The sequence below is a fragment of the Mauremys mutica genome, chromosome 2 (genome assembly GCF_020497125.1).
Source record: "Mauremys mutica isolate MM-2020 ecotype Southern chromosome 2, ASM2049712v1, whole genome shotgun sequence".
In the NCBI taxonomy this organism is placed as follows: Eukaryota; Metazoa; Chordata; order Testudines; family Geoemydidae; genus Mauremys; species Mauremys mutica.
The window spans coordinates 117,287,746-117,308,317 of NC_059073.1; the positions used below are offsets into that span (position 1 = coordinate 117,287,746).

Sequence of the window (20,572 nt, forward strand, 5' to 3'; positions counted from 1 at the left end):
GTTAAGAGGTGACTTGATCACAGGTTGTAAGTACCTACACGAGGAATAAACATTTAATAGCAGATGCTTCAATTTAGCAGAGAAAGGTGTAACATGATCCATTGGCACAAAGTTGAAGCTAGACAAATTCAGACTGGAAACAAGATATAACATTTTTAACAGTGAGACTAATCAACTCTTGTAACAACTTACCAATGGTTGTGATCAATACTCCATCCCCAACAATTTTAAAATCAAGATTGGATGTTTTCCTGAAAGATATGATCTAAGTATTATTTTGGGTAAGTTCTATGGCCTATGTTATACAGTAGAAGACTATAAAACTTTGCAATCTGTTGCACATCTGGTAACAAGATAAACTGGAGTTTATCCATAGACGTTTTGGGTCACATCCCAGAGTGGTGTAGCTCCATTGCCTTCTGTTGACATGACAGAGCTGTACCACTTCACACCAGCTGAGGAGCTAGCCCAAGATAAATTGTGAACAAGATCGTTCTTTATTACTGAGTGGGCAAACATCCCTCTTTCACTGTTAAGCCAAGAAAAATTACACAAGCTAAAATGTATTTGGGGCCATTTGCTAGCTGGTGGCTTCCAGGTATTGAGAGATCCACTACTAGGGTTTTTTGTACTTATTATCAGTGCTAAGCACTGTTTCAGAGCTCTGAGTTTTAAGTTCTCTACTATTAATTTGTCAAAAGTTCTGAGAGACGAGATGGGTGAGGTAATATCTTTTATTGGATCAACTTCTGTTGTGACAGAAGCAAGCTTTTGAGCTTAGATGGAACTCTTCTTCAAGTCTGGGAAATGTACTCACAGCTAAGTTCTGACACAGTTGGCATGAATACTCTTCAGACACACAGGTGCTTTGGAGGTTTTGATACAAAGAATGTCAAGGTAGCTGTCTTAGTTTATGAATCCCTAAGCTATATATATCTTCAGAGGAAGATAGTATGGAACAAGGCAGGGGCGGCTCCAGGCACCAGCACTCCAAGCACGGGACCAGCGGACCCTCCGTGCTTGGGGCGGCAAAATGTCTAGAGCCGCCACTGGAACAAGGAGAGTTTGAGGACAATTCTAAAGACTCTGAGGAAGCCACAGGTATTTTCTGTACTTACAGCAGGACAAAACTGAGAAGGTTGGTTCTTGTATTTGGAGGCTGAAGAGAAAAACATCTTTACTTTTGAGAGAGCCAATGACTTAAGAGTTAATGTAATTGAGCTCCTGACATGTAGACTCCTCATGACTTATTGTCCCTGTTCTTGACTGAGTAGTAAACTAAGATGACCCAGTCTATAATTTATTCATGTAATGGCCTTGAGTCAAAACCCTGGATCCAAACATTCCTGAACGTTGGAGAAGTTCATATCCTCATTCAGCTTATGTACTGTATAGCCAGCTTCATTTTCTATAATAGTTCAAAACAATGCCTTAAATGTAATTTATCGTATAGGCATTTCTGAGGTGCCCAACTCTATAGTAGGATGCAGCCTTACAGTGTTTAATGAGCAGCTAATTATTCATTGCCAAAGGTCGCTTACTGAAGATAATTCTAAGCTTCACAAATCTACTAAAAATGATCAGCCTATAACTTTGTCATTAAATGTGTTCCTGTTACATACGGTAATAAAACTGTAGCATGACTAAAGTAAATCTTGCTTCATGTTCTGCAACATAAAATTTAAAACAGAGAGCATTTAACAAATTTTTAATTTTTTTCTTGCTATTTAAAATGGCTAAACTGACTGTGTAATTTTATGCTCAGCTACTGCAAATCCATTTAGTTTTCTCTGTAAAAAGAAAGTATTTTCCTTTTATGCTAAAAAATATAATTTGGGCACAGATCTTAGTGTGCAACTGTGGCACATTTTTGCAGCTAGGTCAATCCATATTATAATCTATTTTGGGTTTTGAAGCAAACTTACCAAGCTGCCCTGCAGATACCACCAAGCAAAGCTTGCCGCAAGTCACAACACAGTAAAGGATGTAGTTTCAGTTCAATTTTCAAACTGCCATGGAATTCAGGCACACCACCACTTCTGTTCAGTGAGTCCTTTGATAGACAAGTATTATGCAACAGCAGAACTGGCACCAGCTAGACACTGGCTGAAAATCAGCTGAGTTGTAAGTGGTGGTTGAAGATACACAGCAATAAGGGGACAAAAACCAATATAATGAACTGTAAGTTGAAGTGACTTTAATGGTGAGAGGGGAAAGGGGGAGGATGTAGCAGGGAAAGCAACTACCAAGTAGGTGTAAAATAAAACAGGGAGGGTTTATGTTACTTTGTACCACCTTTTCTGTTTCATCTAAAGTTGGTCCTTTATTTTCGTTCTGGCCTATGCAATGGAGTAGTCTATGGCAGTCAGTGGGCCTGATTCTCTTTTACCCTGCACCTTGTGTAGTCATTTATGCCAGAATAAAGTGCGTGTAATATGCCACCACTCTGATCTGGTAATGTCTTACACCCACTTTGCACTGACGGTGCACTAATGTACATGAGGACACAAGATGCAGACCAAGGAAGGATCAGACATTCTGTGTGTAGGATCCTTCCCCTGTGCCCTGCAGGCTGTGGAATAGCAGTGGTGGCCGCTACTGCAGACTCAAGTCTCCTATAGCTCCCATGGCTGCTACTCTTGCCGAACATGTGTGGGGGAAGGTTTTGGGTGGTGGGCCCATATAGTTACTTTCCACAAGGAGTCTCCCATATTGTCATATTTCATGATATGCTGGGGCTCCTATTAAACAAGACTAAATATCTTGAAACACAAATGGGGAAATTGCATTAACAGAGATGTGTTGTTATATGAGTCATGGGACACGTCAGAAATGGTATGGGCATTATTTTCCCTGAACATTTTCCAATGATTTGAAAAAAATCCATTTAATTTAATTTTTATTTCAGTTTTTTGATCAAACACAAGGGAAAAATTGTTTTGTTTTTTTTTCCTTGAAAATTTTGAAGGAGTCCAAGAAACATTTTGTTGAAAGAATTTCACAGTGAAAAAATTTCAGTCACTTCTGATTAATAGTAGTGTTCTAAGTCCATGTTTGTTTCTGTTATAATAACAAAATGTTTACCATTGTGATTCTGTCACACTAGCTCATGTTGAAAGTTCATTACAAATACCAGTCTCCATCCTAATCTCTCTGCAATCAATGGAAGGGCCCTTTGTCTGATTATTCCTTAAGGTAGCCCTAAACGTATTACTATTTCATCATCTGTAAGAGTAAGAGGTATTAAGTGACTTGGCCAAGGCTATGGAAAGAGTCAGTATCAGAAATGGAGTTAGCACTAAGGAGAAGAGCTGGGAAAAATGTTTTGACCAAAGCTTTTTTCAGCAATAAATTTAGATTCAGAAACACTGAAAGCTGTTGTGAATTTGTAGCAGTTTTGCCAAACTTTATTTTGAAAACAAACAAGAAAAAAATTCTGAAAAAAGTTGTTTAAACTTTTTTGGTTCAGAATGAGTTTTTGTTTAGGAATAGCCTTTAGTTTTACTTCAAAAAAATTCTAAAAATGTTCAGAGTTAAAAAAAAAAGTTTTATTTCAGTCAAAACATTTTCTTCGACCTGAAACATTTTTTTTTTAATTTTAAATTGCCATGTATTAAAAAAAAAACCAGTTATTTGCCCAGGTCTTCTAAGGAGTCCTGTGACTGAGTAGTGCTGTGCTCAAACAATACACCACTGGTGTTGTATGCCTCATGTACACTATAAAGATTAACCACATTTTCTGAAACAGTGCTAGACATAGTTTGTCTGCACTTGTAGCTAAACCCATTCTGCACCACTGCAGCTACACCCCTTGTTGACACCCCTTGTTAACAGTGGACAATTTTTATAGCCTAGACCAGGGGTTCTCAAACTGGGGGTTGGAACCCCTCGGGGGTCACAAGCTTATTACATGGGGGGTTGTGAGCTGTCAGCCTCCACCCCAAGCCCCGCTTTGCCTCCAACATTTATAATAGTGTTAAATATATTAAAAAGTGTTTTTAATTTATAAGGGGGGGGGTTTGCACTCAGAGATTTGCTATGTGAAAGGGATCACCAGTACAAAAGTTTGAGAACCACTGGCCTAAACCATGCTGCAGTCATAATGAGAAATGAGTTTTTCAGTTATATATGTGACTAGTGATAGTATTATGCCACCAAGGAAAAAGTACTTGAAAGTGTTCCAGTAAAGCTCTGATTCATGGGATATTACAATGATTATTCCAAATGTAGATAACATCATCTGAGCAGCTCTGTTTTTGAAAACTTAAAAAAAAAATCATGCAGTAAATTGGTTTATGGTGATGGAAATGTCTGTTTTCTACTGCTTCTGGCTTCCTTTGGCCGCATGCACCTGAGGTAATTAGTGTTGGTTAAAATTTACATAACTGACTTCAGGGATTTGCAAATAGGAAAGATAAAAATGTATTAAAAAGTGACGAATAATTCATTTTAAAGCAAGTTTCCTGTTTTTATCATGTACAATATGTATTACAGACTCACAGAGACTTTCTGAATAGGATCATTAGCACAGAATCTTTGATATATTTTTTCATATAATGCTATCCGCTCGGGGGCTTGATGAGGGAAGTAGGCCTTGTTCAGCCTACTGTAGCTTGGTAGAGTAGCCATTGCTGTATATTGGATAGCCTCCTTGTGTACTGGCAGTGGTGCACACAGAGTTTCCATCGATTTCATAGACACCAGCAGAAGATATCTGTAAGAAAGAAGCAGAGAATATTCAATAGAGAACTTAAAGCTTCAGACTGAAGAGAATATTTTTGCTCTTATAATTTTAAACCCTTTAGCAACAGTATTGTTTTCATTTTTTTTCAATTTCAGCTCTCATGGCAGAGTGACTTTTCCAGCCTGTTGCATAAGGGCAAAATGACTCCAAGCCTTCCACCTCAGTTCTGGAGAGTTGCAGAACTGCTTGGAGAAACGAGTGCCCATGTAAATAAGCTTCCCACACATTGCAACAAGACACAGAAATGCTAATCTCTCTTGCGGAACATTTAAACACTGCTACATTGATACAGGGAGGCCTAAAGACCTGAAGTGGATTTAAAGCAGAGGAAAGTGGTGGGATCTTCAGTGGTCTGTGACAAACATGAGGACCTGAGTAGGAAATATATATATAGTAAAAATAAGGAGTTTAGTGCCATGTTTTATATACAGGTATAAAATGCATAGGTAGAGTTTTTCAAAACTGATTAGAGTATTTAACCACACAATTCCCATTGGAAATCGTGGGAGTTGTGTGGCTGAATCTCCTAGTGGACTTTGAAATATCCAAATAAACTGCTGGAAATGTACATAAATTCAGCTTTTTACTTCCATGTGCTTTCTCACATGTCCTTTTGAGAAGATAATTTTTTAAACCCTTTCTTCCATGTAGGACTTAAAAGTTAAAAAGGAAGTTCTTCATCACAACAAACAGATGTTGCACACCAGATTCCATCCCTTTCAGAGGTATGTGGCATAACAACACCTTGCACCTTTATAGCATCTTCCATCCCAGACTCTCCTAGTGCTTTACAGACACTAATGAGTTGGCCTTCACAAGTAGGGAAGTAGGATTATTTCTAGTTTACAAATGAGAAAACTGAGGTAAAAATAAATTAAGGCTCATATATTCAAAAGTGGCCTTTGATTTGTGGTGCCCCAGATTTCAGTTATGCATGCTGGGCCTGATTTTCAGGGATGCCAGGCGCCTGTTGATGTTGACGTCAACTGGAACTATGGCACTTCTGAAAATTAGGATGTGGGAGTCTCCAGTGGCCAGCCAAAAATGGAGGCGTTCCTAATCGGAGGTCACTTCTGAAGCTTTTGGTTTAAGAATGCTGCAAAGATCACACAAAGTCTGTGAAAGAGATGGCCATAGTACTTGGATTCCAATCCTATGCTTTAGTCACAAAACCATCCTGTATCGTATCATAGTTTTATTCTGGAATTTAAAGTTCACCTCAAATTCCTCCACTTCTCTTTGGTATCTGAACCTGTTTGAACTGGGCATTATTGCTTCCACTTCTTCCCCCTCACCCTCTCCCTCCCCCAAGAAATCCCTAGAATATTGAAATAACGCATTTCAGTCTAGCCTTAGAATCCTACTGTCCAAAGAGCATAATACTGATGTTATTGTATGGGTGGTTACAATTGAATCTACTTTTTACCTAGGGTTACACTGAGACTGGTACTTATGCAGGTGCAAAATGGCAGAGGATATGAGGAGCCTTCCAGGCCTCACTGTGCTTCTGCAAAGACCAGTCATATTCATAGTGCCTAACTGATACAAACAGGGCACAGAGTTCCCAGACATGCTTTCCTGATTACTGGTACGGTCAGGGCCAGCTCCAGGCACCGGCATTCCAAGCTGGTGCTTGAGGCAGCAATCTGCAAGGGGCGGTAGTCCCTGTTGTTTTGCCCCCAAGCAGCGCACCGAATTGCCGCCAGGGACAGCGGGGGCAGTCCGTGTGCCCCAGGGAGGCTTGCGCGTTTCCGCGGCGGCGGCAATTCCGCAGCAGCTTCTATGTTTAGCTGTCTGGGGCGGCTTCAGCTAAACATAGAAGCTGCCTCCGAATTGCTGCCACTGCGGAAACGCGCCTGCCGCCCTAAGGGCACATGGACTGCCCCCGCTGCCCGCGGCGGCAATTCGGCGCGCTGCTTGGGGCGGCGAAAACTGTAGAGCCGGCCCTGGGTACAGTGTCAGTTAACAGAGCCAGGCAATGGTCTTGGGCACCCTTTGCAACTAGGACTGAGCATACAGACACAACTACTTTGTATGAAATTGACAAAAGATTGATCTGGGCCTAGCTTGAATTTTTTTCTAAAATATCCCTAAGCTTGCTTAGTTGCTACCTCTGTCTGACAGATTCAAAGCCCTGGTGGCTTTTGACAGCCTCCTTCCTGGTTATGAGTTACTCTCATGCAATTATAGAATGGAATTGCAGCAAAATTGTTTATCAATCAATAATATTTTAAACAAATAACTTGCATAAAAATCATGGAGGAAACTGAACTAACAAAAAAATTGAGGAAATTGTTGTCTGGGAATGACAGCCCATGAGCAGAAAAGAGGACTCAATTCACTGAGTAAATTATTCACTTGGCTATAATATCCAGCTATGTAAGAGAAACAAGGGGAAAAATGTTGCAGCTGGAAAAGAGATCAAATGTGGTTATTTAAATGTTTGATGTTCAGTAATGAAAACTGTTTGCCTTCATAATTGTGTATTAGCAGCTAATAAAGGCACTAGATACAGTAGTTTAAAAGTAATAAAATCCACAACAAAGTGTATTTAATTTTAAATTGAATTGCTAGCAAATGGGTGTCCTAATGAACCCCTGTGTCAATATAGTTCTAACCAAATTAAGTGAAATAATTTTCATCATGAACAACTAAATAAGTACAAAGTTCCAAACAGACAACTTTTCTCCCTCCCCCCCCAAAAACCCTTCTCAGATGCTTTGGTTGCTGGAATTAGCTAGTGAAATTTAAGATCCACCTTGCCTTCTTTCCATTTTGGGAAATTAGGCTAAGGTTGACCTGTCAGCCATTAAAGGATAAAACTGAAGAGTCAAATCCTGAAGTCTGCTCTTAGGTCTGGATTCTGTAACCCTCCCATTGTGTAGCTGTATTTTTGCTGTCCTATTCCCATCAACTTCAATGGGACTACTTATTTGAGAAAGTACTACTCAACATCAGGGTTGCAGGATTAGTCCTTACTTAGGCACACCTCCCACTGAAACCACTGGACTAATGGTCTACACAGTTTTTGTACCAATTTAAGTATTTGCCCTGCATTTACAGGAATAAGTTATACTGGCATAAGCACCTTTATGCCAGTTTAACTATGTCCACACTAGGGGTTGTACTGCTGTAACTATACTGGTTTCCAACCAGTACAAAATTGTGTATAGAAAATCCCCTAAATAGAAACTGAGTTGTAGTAAGCTGTGTGGAACTGGGAAGGAGGAGCAGATGTTGCAGGAAGGAAAAGTTTGTAGGAGACAACAGGTACTTGGTCTGTGTGCACATGACTAGAGTGCTAGCTGCAGTTGCATCATCTCTGAAAATATACCTGTTATTAAATGGTGAGTGTAGTTTTATAAATATGGAATCTTTTCATTGTATTACCCAGCACACAGTTCATCAAAATGAATGAGGATCTCAGGATTAAGTCTTGCACAGAGAGAGACCTGGGATTAAGTCAGAAAATGTCAATAGTCAAGGAAAATCTAGGGAAGGTTTGTTTATAGGGATTCTTGTTGTACCCTGACCATTGCATTAAAATAACATTAATATTAAAATAACATTACGGTAGAACCTCAGAGTTATGAACACCTCAGGAATTGAGGTTGTTTGTAACTCTGAAATATTTGTAACTCTGAACAAAACGTTATGGTTGTTCTTTCAAAAGTTAACATCTGAACATTAACTTAAAACAGCTTTGAAACTTTACTATGCAGAAGAAAAATTCTGCTTTTAACCATCTTAATTTAAATTTAAAAAAGCACAGAAAGTTTCCTTACCTTGTCAAATTTTTTAAACATTCCTTTTATTTTTTTAGTAGTTTACATTTAACACAGTACCATCCTGTATTTTCTTTTATTTATTTGTTTGTTTGTTTGTTTATTTTTGGTCTCTGCTGCTGCCTGATTGCATACTTCCAGCTCTAAATGAGGTGTGGGGTTGAGTGTCAGTTCATAACTGTGGTATTCATAACTCTGAGGTTCTACTGTATGTTGTCTAGGTTATTCAGCCACTTGAATGTATTAGAACAAATTCTGAGGTTTGTATTCAGGGTCAAATACAGCCTGGCCGTTATGCAGGTGCATGGGAAGGGGGAGGGACTAACAAGCCTCCCATGTCTGTGTAGCCCACATAAAGGCTGGGCAGAATTGCATGCTCAGAATGACAGGGATCGCTCCCTCATTACTTTGTGCTGATCTCATCCTCATGCATGGCCAGCAAAGCTGGCTGCTGGTGTGAGGAAGAATATATTGTATCCCATGAGGTAGCATAGTGTAGCAGTGTGTGCACTCCTCCTGTGTCATCAGATTGGTGCAGGAGGCCTTCTGTCTCCCTGAATGCCTCAAAGTGCTCCTTTTGGGGTGGATCTGCTTTGCACTGCCCCAAAGCATGTCTGTTCTTAAATGGTGAACTAGAGCCGTTGTTGGTCTGTGTAAGGACTGAATAAAAACTCACCTTGGGACTTGGTCCATTACTTGTAAGTGTTACTTAAATTATGCAAAAGGTTAGCATAAAGAAGGAATGGTAATGCTCAGCTATCTCAATTTGTGTGTGTGTGTGTGTGTGTGTGTGTGTGTGTGTGTGTACTGCAGACACAAAGGGCCAGATTTTCGGTTGGTGTAAATCAGCATGACTTCTTTGGTTTCTGTATAGCTATTCCAATTATCACAGCTGAGGATCTGGCCCTTAAGGAGACAATAGAAGAATAGAGGTATTGTATTTTATTATTGGTAATGCAGAACTTGAGCTTTGGTACAAGTTTGGTTACTGTCAGATCCATTATTTTTGCTCATATTTTGGGAGTGAAACTCCAGAAGCTTGTATGTTAACCTGTGTCGCAGCCTGACAAATATTAGTTGTGCTATTAAACATGTGAATGCATTTTTCTGCCACCAGTTTTAAAAGCCTAGCCATTTCTCTGCATTGAAACATGCCCCCCCCCATTTATTTATTATTTATTTTGGTCCCCTGCAAGGCTTGTAATATACTTGAAGAAAACATCAAATTGTGATGTAGTTCCAAAGGCAAACACTTTTCATTTATATGGTGTAGTCAATTTCTTTTTTCACACCCCCACTTCCTCTTTGTAACTGATGCAGAATAGAAAGTCAGCCATTGCAAGTAGCACAGAATGCCCGCAAACATGAAACTGTAGCCAAGTTTGGTAACCTCGCAGAAGTGAATAATGAATCAAATGGAGCAGCAGGACTTTGCTGGAAGGTGAGGTTCTCCACGAGTGCTCTTTTTCCTGGTGCAAATTGCTAAATGACTAGATCAATTATATTGAATCTCTTGCATGATTTTTTTGTTGTAATTTTAGAGGATAGGATTTAGCAGGTTTAAAAATATGCTTTCCAGCAGAAGTAACCGTACGCTTAAATAGAATGTCTAAAGCTATTAACTATGAATCATTTGGGCATGGCTGGAGTTCTTCAAAACACTTTGTCAGTGCTGGCCAAGTAAAGTCTTTCAGTAGGAGATGAGGCAGCTCTGCCACCATGCAAATGAGACAGGCCTGAGATGTGATGAATCTTCTATCTCCTTTTCCTACTCGACTGACACTCGCTTTGAGGGAGGTTGTAAATGCAACAGAGATTGTGGTATAATTCCTCAGACTGGCGTTTCTGCCCCCCAGTCACTATTCGATTATCTTCCAAATTGCTGTGTTTCAGAGAGATAAAGATTTTTTATGGCTTGCTGACTTGAAACAACCAGAAGAGCCAGAAAAGAGATGGCTAACCGGCCATGCATAGTAATTCCATTGGTAAATGACAAAATCTTTGTTTGTATGACATTTTCAAAATTACAACAGAAGATGAATCTAAAATATAAAATGTCACATTTGGCATGCAAAACTATCAAAATATATTTCAGTATAAAATTCATAGAGGCGTTTAATTTAGAATGTGTTTAATAACTAAGCCTGCCTGCATCAGTAATCCTGCCTTGAGGTTTAAAAAAGATTTTCTTATTTATTCACATGATGTTAATTTTTTTAAATATATTATTCAGAAACCAAAAATATTAAGGTTAAATCTTCATTGTTAATTAAGATTTTCTAATTAAACTGAAAATAATTGTCATTCAGATTAGTTGTTAAGTATGGTTTGTATTGAAAAACAAAAGAAGTTTAACAACTTCAGCTGTTTATTTAACTGCTTAATTTAATTCCAGAAGCTTTCTATCTATATGGAAATATGCTATCACTTCCAAAATAAATCCAAAACAGGATTAAAGAGGATATTATTAGCTACTGTAGGTTGAGACTGGGAGACTACTAGACTTAGTAGTCAAGGCAGCCATTTAATTCTAAAATATGCCATGGACCACGGGTTCTCAACCTCTTTTGTTCTGAGGCCCCCCCCAACGTGCAATAAAATCTCCACGGCCCACCTGTGCCATAACAACTGCTTTTCTGCATACAAAAGCCAGGGCCAGTGTTAGTGGGTAGCAAGCAGGACAATTGCCTGGGGCTGCACACCACAGGGTCTCCCACAAAGCTACATTGCTCAGGCTTCGGCTTCAGCCCCGGGTGGCAGAGCCGAGGGCTTCAGCCCTAGGCGGTGGGGCTTCTGCTTTCACCCCTGGGCCCCAGTGAGTCTAATTCTGGCCCTGCTTGGCGGACCCCGTGAAACCTGCCTGCAGCCTCCTAGGGGGCCCCAGACCTCTGGTTGAGAGCCACTGCCATAGACCGTGGTGTCATATGAAATTAAAATAAAAAAGAGTCTCATAATATGGATTTCTCATAAAATGAAATAAATTGATTCCCTGAAAAATACATAAATTTATTTGGAGTTATATATTTTAATTATTACAGAAATTGTGTCATTGCTGTAAAACGATATTAAGGCCAAACTAGAAAACCCCAATATGCGCCTGACCCTGCAGTCTTTATTTAGGTATTTGGTGGCATAGTGGAATGGATACATTTATATGGTTCTGAGTCTGCATCCTTACTCAAGTCAAACTTCCAAGGATCATACCTGTATCCATTTCACAATGCCAACATCTGCTACATACACTTAACGTCCAGAATAACCACTGAAAGGGCTTTTCAAAAATACAGTGAAACATTACTCCACACTAAATATTCTGCAACATAGACAACATCTTGTCAACAGCAAGCAGCAGATGTTTCCTTTTGTCTGGACCTGGAATAAAGGTGCCTGTGGGGAGTGATTATTAAACTCTACACATGTTGCACTTTGATTATTATTCTAAGAGTATGTTATAAGAAGATAGAAAGGATAGTCTGAGTGTTATACAGCACTGATAGCTTTGGTAAGACTTATAATTAATATAAAAACATTGGCTGCCATGTTTCTCACTGTGTGCCTGCAGCCTGATCATCATGTCACCGATCATGGATGTCTTAAAAGGCATGCTATGTTTTTAGAGGTGTTGATTTCTTGTGAATTTGGCTTATTATTGCAGACTGATGGTTTCTAGTGTCACACTTCATTAATACACCATGCTTAAAAAAACCTGCTAACTTTTTATTTTTATTTTCTGTGCAATCCACATGCTTGCCTTTTGATGTCCCTAATTACACATCCCATGTTTTCCTCTATTGTCATTGCTAATGATAGATAATTACAGGGCGAACAAAAAGAATTGTCTACTTTTGGGGGGTCATTTTTTGAGGAATTCATTCTTTCTAATGGTATGGTTAAACTCTGCTTCCTACCTAATTCAATAACTTAGTCTTCTCCTTAGGTTGACCGGTCCAAAACACCTCAGCCCATTCAAATCCAATTAAGATGCCTACGAGGTGCCAAAGACAAAGTGTCCAAGGGCCGCTACACCCTCAAGGTTTCTTTGCTCAGTCGTCTAGGGGGTAGTGTACTTAAGTGGTCCGAACTGAAGGAACAACAGTGGTCTGGAATGACATTGCCAGTTAGCCACGATGGAAACTTCTATGACGTGGAAATTTGTTTCGACCAAAGTGTCTATACAGTAAGTAGCACTTCTTAAATATGCTTTCTTTGCTTTGATAGGTAAAACACATCCATTCCTTCCCCTTCAGGCTTAAATATTTAATACATTCCATCATGTTCGTAATTTATTTAATGTTTTAAGGTGCAATTTAGGAAGGTGCAATTCCCCCCCGCCCCAAGTAACGTTCATCACTCACTCTAAAAGTGCCAAATATATAATATACTATATCATGTAGTGCTGTCAGCTAATTTTAGATTTTACTTTTATTCTTTCTTATCTATGCAGCTTGTCAGCTATGTAATTTGATTTGGGTAAAATAGCTTTAGAATAATAAATGAATGAGTGGGTGTATATAAACACATGAATGCTCAAATCCTTCTGTGAGTTTTTAGCTTCATTGACCCCCATTTGCCAAAAAAGCAGCATTTGGATTATTTTGGAATAAGACCAAACACTTGAGGCTCTATTCTGTCTTTTGTGACTAAGGCACACATATTTTCTTTCCTAAGCATGCTGTGCATGGCAGGATTGTTGTGTGTCAGTTGCTCAGCATTGTGTCTAATGTCTAAAGCTGGCTGAATCATTGGCTGCAAATAAATTATCTGACAAACATAGGCTTCTTTACTGTTTGTGAATCGATGCTGATTTCTGCAAATGTGTTCATTGTTCTGAACTGTTCACTGAACAGTGATATCATTACTCTTATGTTTTATTTGTAATGTGGTAGTACCTAGGATCCCCAGCCATGGACTAGGACCCCATCGTGCTAGGCACTGTACAAACTCAGAACAAAAAAAGTTCCTGCTCCAAGGAGCTAACAGTCAAAGTAGTATTTATGTTCAATTTTCAAGCTGTGGGTTGTTTTTGAATAGTTCACTGCAACTCCTGGCTATTTAAGGTCTGAGATTGGTCACTAAGTCATATTTTCTGTTTTCTGATTGGAAATAGTAATTAGTAGACAACAAATAATGGTTCTTCTTCGAGTGATTGCTCCTATGCATTCCAGTTGGGTGTGCGCGCGCCGCGTGCATGTTCGTCGGAAGATTTTTACCCTAGCAACACTCGGTGGGTCGGCTGGGCGCCCCCTGGAGTGGCGCCGCTATGGTGCAGGATATATACCCCTGCCGACTCATCCACTCCTCAGTTCCTTCTTACCGCCCGTGTTGGTCGTTGGAACAGTGGAGCGCGGCTTAGCTGACCTCCACTTTCCTAGCTACTCGTAGTTTCTCTCGTTAATTCTTGTATAGATAGTTCACTTTATTCGTTTGTAGTATAGTTTGTGTATATAGTCACAGGGGTTTGGGGCTTATTCCCTTCCCCGCACCCAGTGCCGGGTACTGTGCCCGGTTCACAGGATTTCAAACCGTGCTCGGCCGGCCATAAGTCGATACCGACAAGAGATCCTCTCCTAAGTGCCTCGAGGAGTCTCACCTGACAGATAAGTGCCGCATTTGTAAGGTCTTTAAGCTGAGAACAATAGGGGAGCGAGACTTTCGTCTCAAGTAGCTCCTGAGGGAGGCAGCTCTTACGCCTCCGCTCTCGGCACCGAGCGCTGGTAAGTCTTCAAGAAGCGCTCCCTCGGCACCGGATCACTGGTACCACCAAGGCCTCCCGGCACCGGCCGTCGCCGGCACCGATGTCCACTTGGCACGGATCCCTCTCCTGGAGGATGAAGAGGCACAGGACTCCTGCTGCGTCCGAGCCGCCTGCTCCGCAGCCCAAGCGCTATACTAAGTCGGACTGCCCAGCACGGATATCTGCCGTGGCACCGACAATATCGGCACCATCGCCTCCGGCCACGCAAGAGCCATCAAGTCCGGTGCCGGAAAGCTCCCTGGTACGAGCCGTGGTTGAGCTCGCTATTAAGCTGCGTCAGAGCCGCCTGCTCCGCAGCCCAAGCGCTATACTAAGTCGGACCGGCCGGGACCGATACCTGCCGAGGCACCGACAATAGCGGCACCGTCGATTCCGGCCACGCAAGAGCCATCGAGTCCAGTGCCGGAAAGCTCCCCGGTACAAGCCGTGGTTGAGCTCGCTATTAAGCTGCGTCAGAGCCGCCTGCTCCGCAGCCTGAGCGCTATACAAAGTCGGACCGCCCGGCCCCGATACCTGCCGAGGCACCGACAATAGCGGCACCGTCGATTCCGGCCACGCAAGAGCCGTTGAGTCCGCTGCCTGAAAGCTCCCCGGTGCGAGCCGTGGTTGAGCTCAATATTAAGCTGCGTCAGAGCCGCCTGCTCCGCAGCCCGAGCGCTATACAAAGTCGGACCGCCCGGCCCCGATACCTGCCGAGGCACCGACAATAGCGGCACCGTCGATTCCGGCCACGCAAGAGCCGTTGAGTCCGCTGCCTGAAAGCTCCCCGGTGCGAGCCGTGGTTGAGCTCAATATTAAGCTGCGTCAGAGCCCTGCTCCGCAGCCCGAGCGCTATACTAAGTTGGACCGCCGTGGCACCGACAATACCGGCACCGTCGACCCCGGCCACGCAAGAGCCGTCAAGTCCGGTGCCTGAAAGCTCCCCGGCGTGAGCTGTGGTCAAGCTCACTATTCCCTCCACGCCGGAGACAGTTTCCACGGCGAGGGAGCTGATTGCAATGACAGCGTCTGCGCTGCCTCAACCCCTGGCACTGCCGGTGTGGGTTATATAGTCGATCGGCAAGCCTGCCTTGATCAGATCACCCTCCGTCGGCACCGCAGAGCGGCACCGTTCACGATCGCGGTCCCGCAGACGTTCTCGGTCCCGTCACCGATCGAGGTCCCGACGCCGCTCACAGTCTCGGCACCGTTCTCCATTTCGGTACCAGTAGTACTCGTGGCACCGGTCAGCGTCCCGTTCGCGGCCCGGTACACTCAGCACTGATCCAGCTCCCGGCACCGCTCCAGGCACCGGGACTCCCGTAGCCACTCCCGAACATCGAGCCTCGCGATCTCAGTCGACCGCCCGGCACCGCTCCGGTGGCAGGTCCCGTTCTCGGTACCGGTATGTCTCCCAGTACCGATCCCCAGTGCCGCGTCGAGCGACGTCAGTTAGAGAGGGAGACTCTACCAAGGGCTTTTCAGCTCCTCCAGGGCCGTCTAGCCACGCATCAGTGTTGTCCCGTGCGGACACTTCATATGCACAGTACTCTGTTTTCCGATGTGCCCTCCAGAGTCTTCCAGGAGAACTATCAGTGGTCATTCTAGTCACCTTGGGCGTACTACCACGCCAGAGGCGTACCGGTGATCCCATCTCGCTCCGTTCCGTCGGAGCTCTGGGTGCCAGAGGCGACAATTAGCCGTCCCCCTCCGACCGGTACAGAGCAAGCCCCGGTTCAGCCACCGGGCTCCCAGACCCCACCGGATCAGGAGGTCGTCCAGGAGCGCGAGTCCACACAGGACCCGCTTGTCCCTGGCCTTTCTTCTTCCTCCTCCCCAGATGAGGCGGGGGCAGGACCATACTCCTCGGGCCCTCCTCTAATCGAAACGCAAGTACATGGTATCCTCCAGGGGGTACGAGTACCTATATGTACATCTCCCCCCCCCCCCGCTCCCTTGTCGTCCAGTCCCTCAATGGGACGGAACGCCATGGCCAGCAGGCACCAGCCCCTAAATCCAAGGAGGCTAGGCAAATGGTCTTACTGGGCCGTAAGATGTACTCAGCGGGGGCCCTGCAATTTTGTGTAGCAATATAGCAAGCCCTGCTTAGCCGCTACTATGGGTGGCGGTGGGCAAATTTACAGAGTCGGTTCTTCAGAACTCCCGTCAAGAGTTCGATGCCCTCCTGGAACAAAGGAAGAAGCTGGCGAGAGCTTCCCTCCAGGCCTCGTTGGATGCAGCTGACTCCGCTGCCACGACTCTGGCCTCGGGTGTTGCCACGAGGCGCATTTCATGGCTCCAGTTATCGAGCCTTCCCTCGCAGCTGCTGCACACTATACAGGACTTGCCCTTCAATGGCAAAGGCCTGTTCTCTGGAAAAAAAAAACTGGCCCTAAGCTGCAAAGCCTAAAGGGCAGCAGGGTCACTGCGCTGTCTCTCGGCATGCACACGCCGGTGCTTCAGCGCCGACCTTTCCGTCCCCAGCCTCACCGCTCTTACCGTGCGCCTAGACAAAGGCAGGACTTTGCCAGCGGGCGTGGCTTACGCAGTCGTAGGCGTCAATCAGGACCCCAAAGGAGCCGAAATTAGGGTCCTTCTAACCGCTAATTGGGGCAAAAGCCTACCCATCCTCGTCCCTCTTAGGGACCCCTCTCACGAGCGATTCCTCTTGCAAGAGGTGCGGACGCTCCTCTTCATCGGAGCTATACAGGAGGTACCTAAGGACGAAAGGGGCAAAGGGTTCTACTCCCACTAATTCCTAATCCCCTAGGCGAAGGGAGGTCTCAGACCTATCCTAGACCTGCGGGAACTCAACACGTTCACGATACAGCTAAGTTCCGCATGGTACCCATGGGGACCGTCATCCAATCCTTGGATCTCGGAGACTGGTAGGCCGGCCTCGATATGAAGGGCGCGTATTTTCACGTCGCCATTTCTCCTCCACACAGAAGGTACCTCCGGTTTGGGGCCTACCGTCATCATTTCCAGTATACGGCCCTCCCGGTTGGCCTCTATACAGCCCAACTGTATTCAAAGTGCATGGCTGTAGTCGCCGCCTCTCTTCGCCACCGTCGGATACACGTTCTCTGTATCTAGACAATTGGCTCATTCGAGGGACCACCGGGCCCAAGTTACCAGTCATGTGGGCATCGACACGGACCTATTCCTGTGTCTAGGCCTGATGATCAATAGAAAAATCCACTCTGATTCCCACACAGGGAATAGAATTCATTGGGGCCATCCTGGACTCCAGTCTCGCCAGAGCCTGCTTACCTCAGCCTCGGTTTCAGGCGATGGTAACAATTGTACAAGGTCTACGGACCTTCCCAACAACTTTGGCTCGCACTTGCCTAGGTTTCCTGAGTCACATGGCTGTCTGCACGTTTGTAACCAAACATGCCAGGCTTTGCCTACATCCACTTCAATCGTGGCTCACCTTGGTGTACCACCCGGGCAGAGATAGCATACTCATGGTCGTCTCGTTCCCCCCGAGCATCCTAGGCTCCCTTGACCGGGAGTCAGCGCCCTCCCTGGTGTATCCAGGGATGCTGTTCCATTCACCCCTCGGGGTCCCTCATGACAGACACCCCATCTCTCGGCTGGGTGCTCACCTGGATCAGTTTTGCACTCACGGCCTTTGGTCGGCTCAAGAGCTGGCCTTACACATCAATGTCCGAGAGCTGAGAGCAGTCTGCCTTGTATACCAGGCGTTTCAGCTGGCGGATCGCCTCAGTAGATCCTTCCTGTCTCGCAAGTGGTCGTTTCCTCCGGACATTATCCATTCCGTTTTCCGGAAGTGGGACTTTCCCCGCATAGCCCTCTTCGCTCTCGCGAGAACGAAAAGAGAGAGAAGTTCTCCTCTTTCCAAGGCCTCTCCCCAGGCTCGGTCTTGGAGGTTTTTTCTGATGCCGTGGATGAGCCATCTGCTGTACGCTTTTCCACTGTTCCCGCTGGTTCACAGGGTCCTGCTAAAACTCCGCAGGGACAGAGCGCACCTGATCATGATCGCTCCAGCGTAACCCAGGCAGCACTGGTACACCACATTGCTACACCTGTCGGTAGCCAACCCTATTCCCCTGCCTCTTTGCCCAGACCCCAGGACGCGGGATCACGGCGAGCTTCACCACCCGGACTTGTAATCCCTGCACCTCACAGCATGGCTTCTGCGTGGCTAAACCAATCCGAATTACGTTGTTCTGCCTCGGTTCTACAGGATTCTCCTGGGTGGTAGGAAATCTTCCACTCGGTTAATGTATCTGGCCAAGTGGAAGCATTTCTCCTGCTGCTTCGAAACACGCAATGTTTCTCCCGCCGAGGTCCCGATCCATTCCATCTTGGACTACCTCTGGTCTCTCAAACAGCAGCGCCTGGTGCGATCATCATTAAGGCTACACTTGGCAGCCATCTCTACCTTCCACCCAGCGGAGAGTGGCCGCTCCGTATTCTTACACCTTGTGGTTTCTAGGTTCCTCAAGGGCTTGGAGCATTTATACCCCCCCCAGTTGGCCCCCGCCAAGACCTGGGTCTTCAACCTGGTTCTAACCAGTTTTATGGCTGCCCTATTCGAGCCACTAACAACATGCTCGTTGATATACCTGTCCTGGAAGACAGTTTTCCTTGTAGCCTTTCCATCGGCCAGACGAGTCGCCGAGCTTCAGGTTCTCACAATGGACCCACGGTATACTGTGTTCCTCAAGGACAAAGGCAGTTGTTACCACGTCCGACCTTCCTCCCTAAGGTGGTGTCGGCCTCTCATATCAACCAGGATATCTTCCTTCCGGTCTTCTTTCCGAAGCCACACTCATCGCAAGGAGAGCAACAATTGCCCTCCCTAGACGTCCGTAGGGCGTCCGCAATCTATATCGAGCGGACAAAGCCCTTTCGTAACGCCCCCAAACCTTCATTGTACCGGCATACCGGACGAAGGGCATACCTGTCTCCTCCTAGAGGATTTCATCTTCAATGACATTGTGCATCCGCACCTCCTGTGTTTTGGCCCATGTTCCATAGAGCCACCTTACTGCACATTCCACCAGGGCTCAGGCTTCTCGATTGCCTTCCTGGCTCACATACCCTTTCAGGGGATGTGTCGTGCAACTCCCTGGTCCTCGGTCCACACCTTTGCCTCATTGGTCCAAGAGTCCAGAGCTGATGCAGCCTTTGGCTCAGCAGTTTTGCATTCTGCAATATCTAACTCCGACCCCACCGCCTACGTAAGGCTTGGGAATCACCTAACTGGAATGCATAGGAGCAATCACTCGAAGAAGAAAAGACGGTTACTCACCATTGTAACTGTTGTTCTTCGAGATGTGTTGCTCCTATCCATTCCATACCCGCCCTCCTTCCCCACTGTCGGAGTAGCTGGCAAGAAGGAACTGAGGAGCGGATGGGTTGGCAGGGGTATATATCCTGCGCCATAGCGGCGCCACTCCAGGGGGCGCCCAGCCGACCCACCGAGTGTTGCTAGGGTAAAAATCTTCCGACGAACGTGCACGCGGCGCGCACACACCCAACTGGAATGGATAGAAGCAACACATCTCGAAGAACAACAGTTACAACGGTGAGTAACCGTTTTATACCTGGTGTGCATGTGAATATGGATTCTGGTATCAAGAAAATCCGTGCATACCCAGACCATGAATAAAAAGGGGCACAAATATGGTCAAACAGAACAGCCAGTCTAACTTGAACAAAGGTTGATGGTTTTCCCATAGCTGGCCAGCTCTGCTGAAGACTATACATTCAACATATGTGGCTGTGCTCCCTTGGACAATGGATTTGAAATGTAAATGTAGGGTTCCTCTTTTTAACTGTGCAAGGAACTGTCCAACTTGAGGAGGTGCAGTGTATTGCTGTTCTGCCTTAAAAAGACAGCTTCCATCAGTGCACATGACCTGTTAAATTAATCAGTTTATAGACCACCCCCATGCAGGCTAATAATGCTGATACTATTGTAGCCTGATTTGGGGTGTGTTAGTAGTGTTGATTTAATTTATCCACTTAATTTAATTTAATGTTATCATTTAAATTAATTAATAATATTAATAATGATATTAATAATAATAATTATGGATATTAATTAGTATGGGTTTTGGCTCGCCAATTTGTTTGATCAGAAGATAAAGTTTGTCCTGAATCAGGCTTCACAGACCTTCGGGGGTATGACAGGAAGCTTACACTGAAACAGATATAGTCATAAAGGCCTTTTATTAAAATCAATGAAATAGTAATCAAATGGTAAAACAGTTAGAATTACAGAGTTACGCTTGTATTACTGTTATTCGAGAGATGCAGATGATAATACAATAT

The 20,572-nt window shown here is 44.5% G+C and overlaps 1 protein-coding gene across 1 annotated transcript in view; it reads left to right on the top strand.

Moving 5' to 3' along the window:
* Window positions 1-20,572, top strand: part of LOC123363196 — a 315,703-nt gene that overhangs the window by 122,577 nt on the left and 172,554 nt on the right. The window contains exons 11-14 of the mRNA XM_045004078.1: window positions 4,840-4,950; window positions 5,396-5,469; window positions 9,850-9,970; window positions 12,467-12,706. Of these exons, the coding sequence (XP_044860013.1) occupies window positions 4,840-4,950; window positions 5,396-5,469; window positions 9,850-9,970; window positions 12,467-12,706 (546 nt within the window). The remainder of the gene's footprint in view (window positions 1-4,839; window positions 4,951-5,395; window positions 5,470-9,849; window positions 9,971-12,466; window positions 12,707-20,572) is intronic.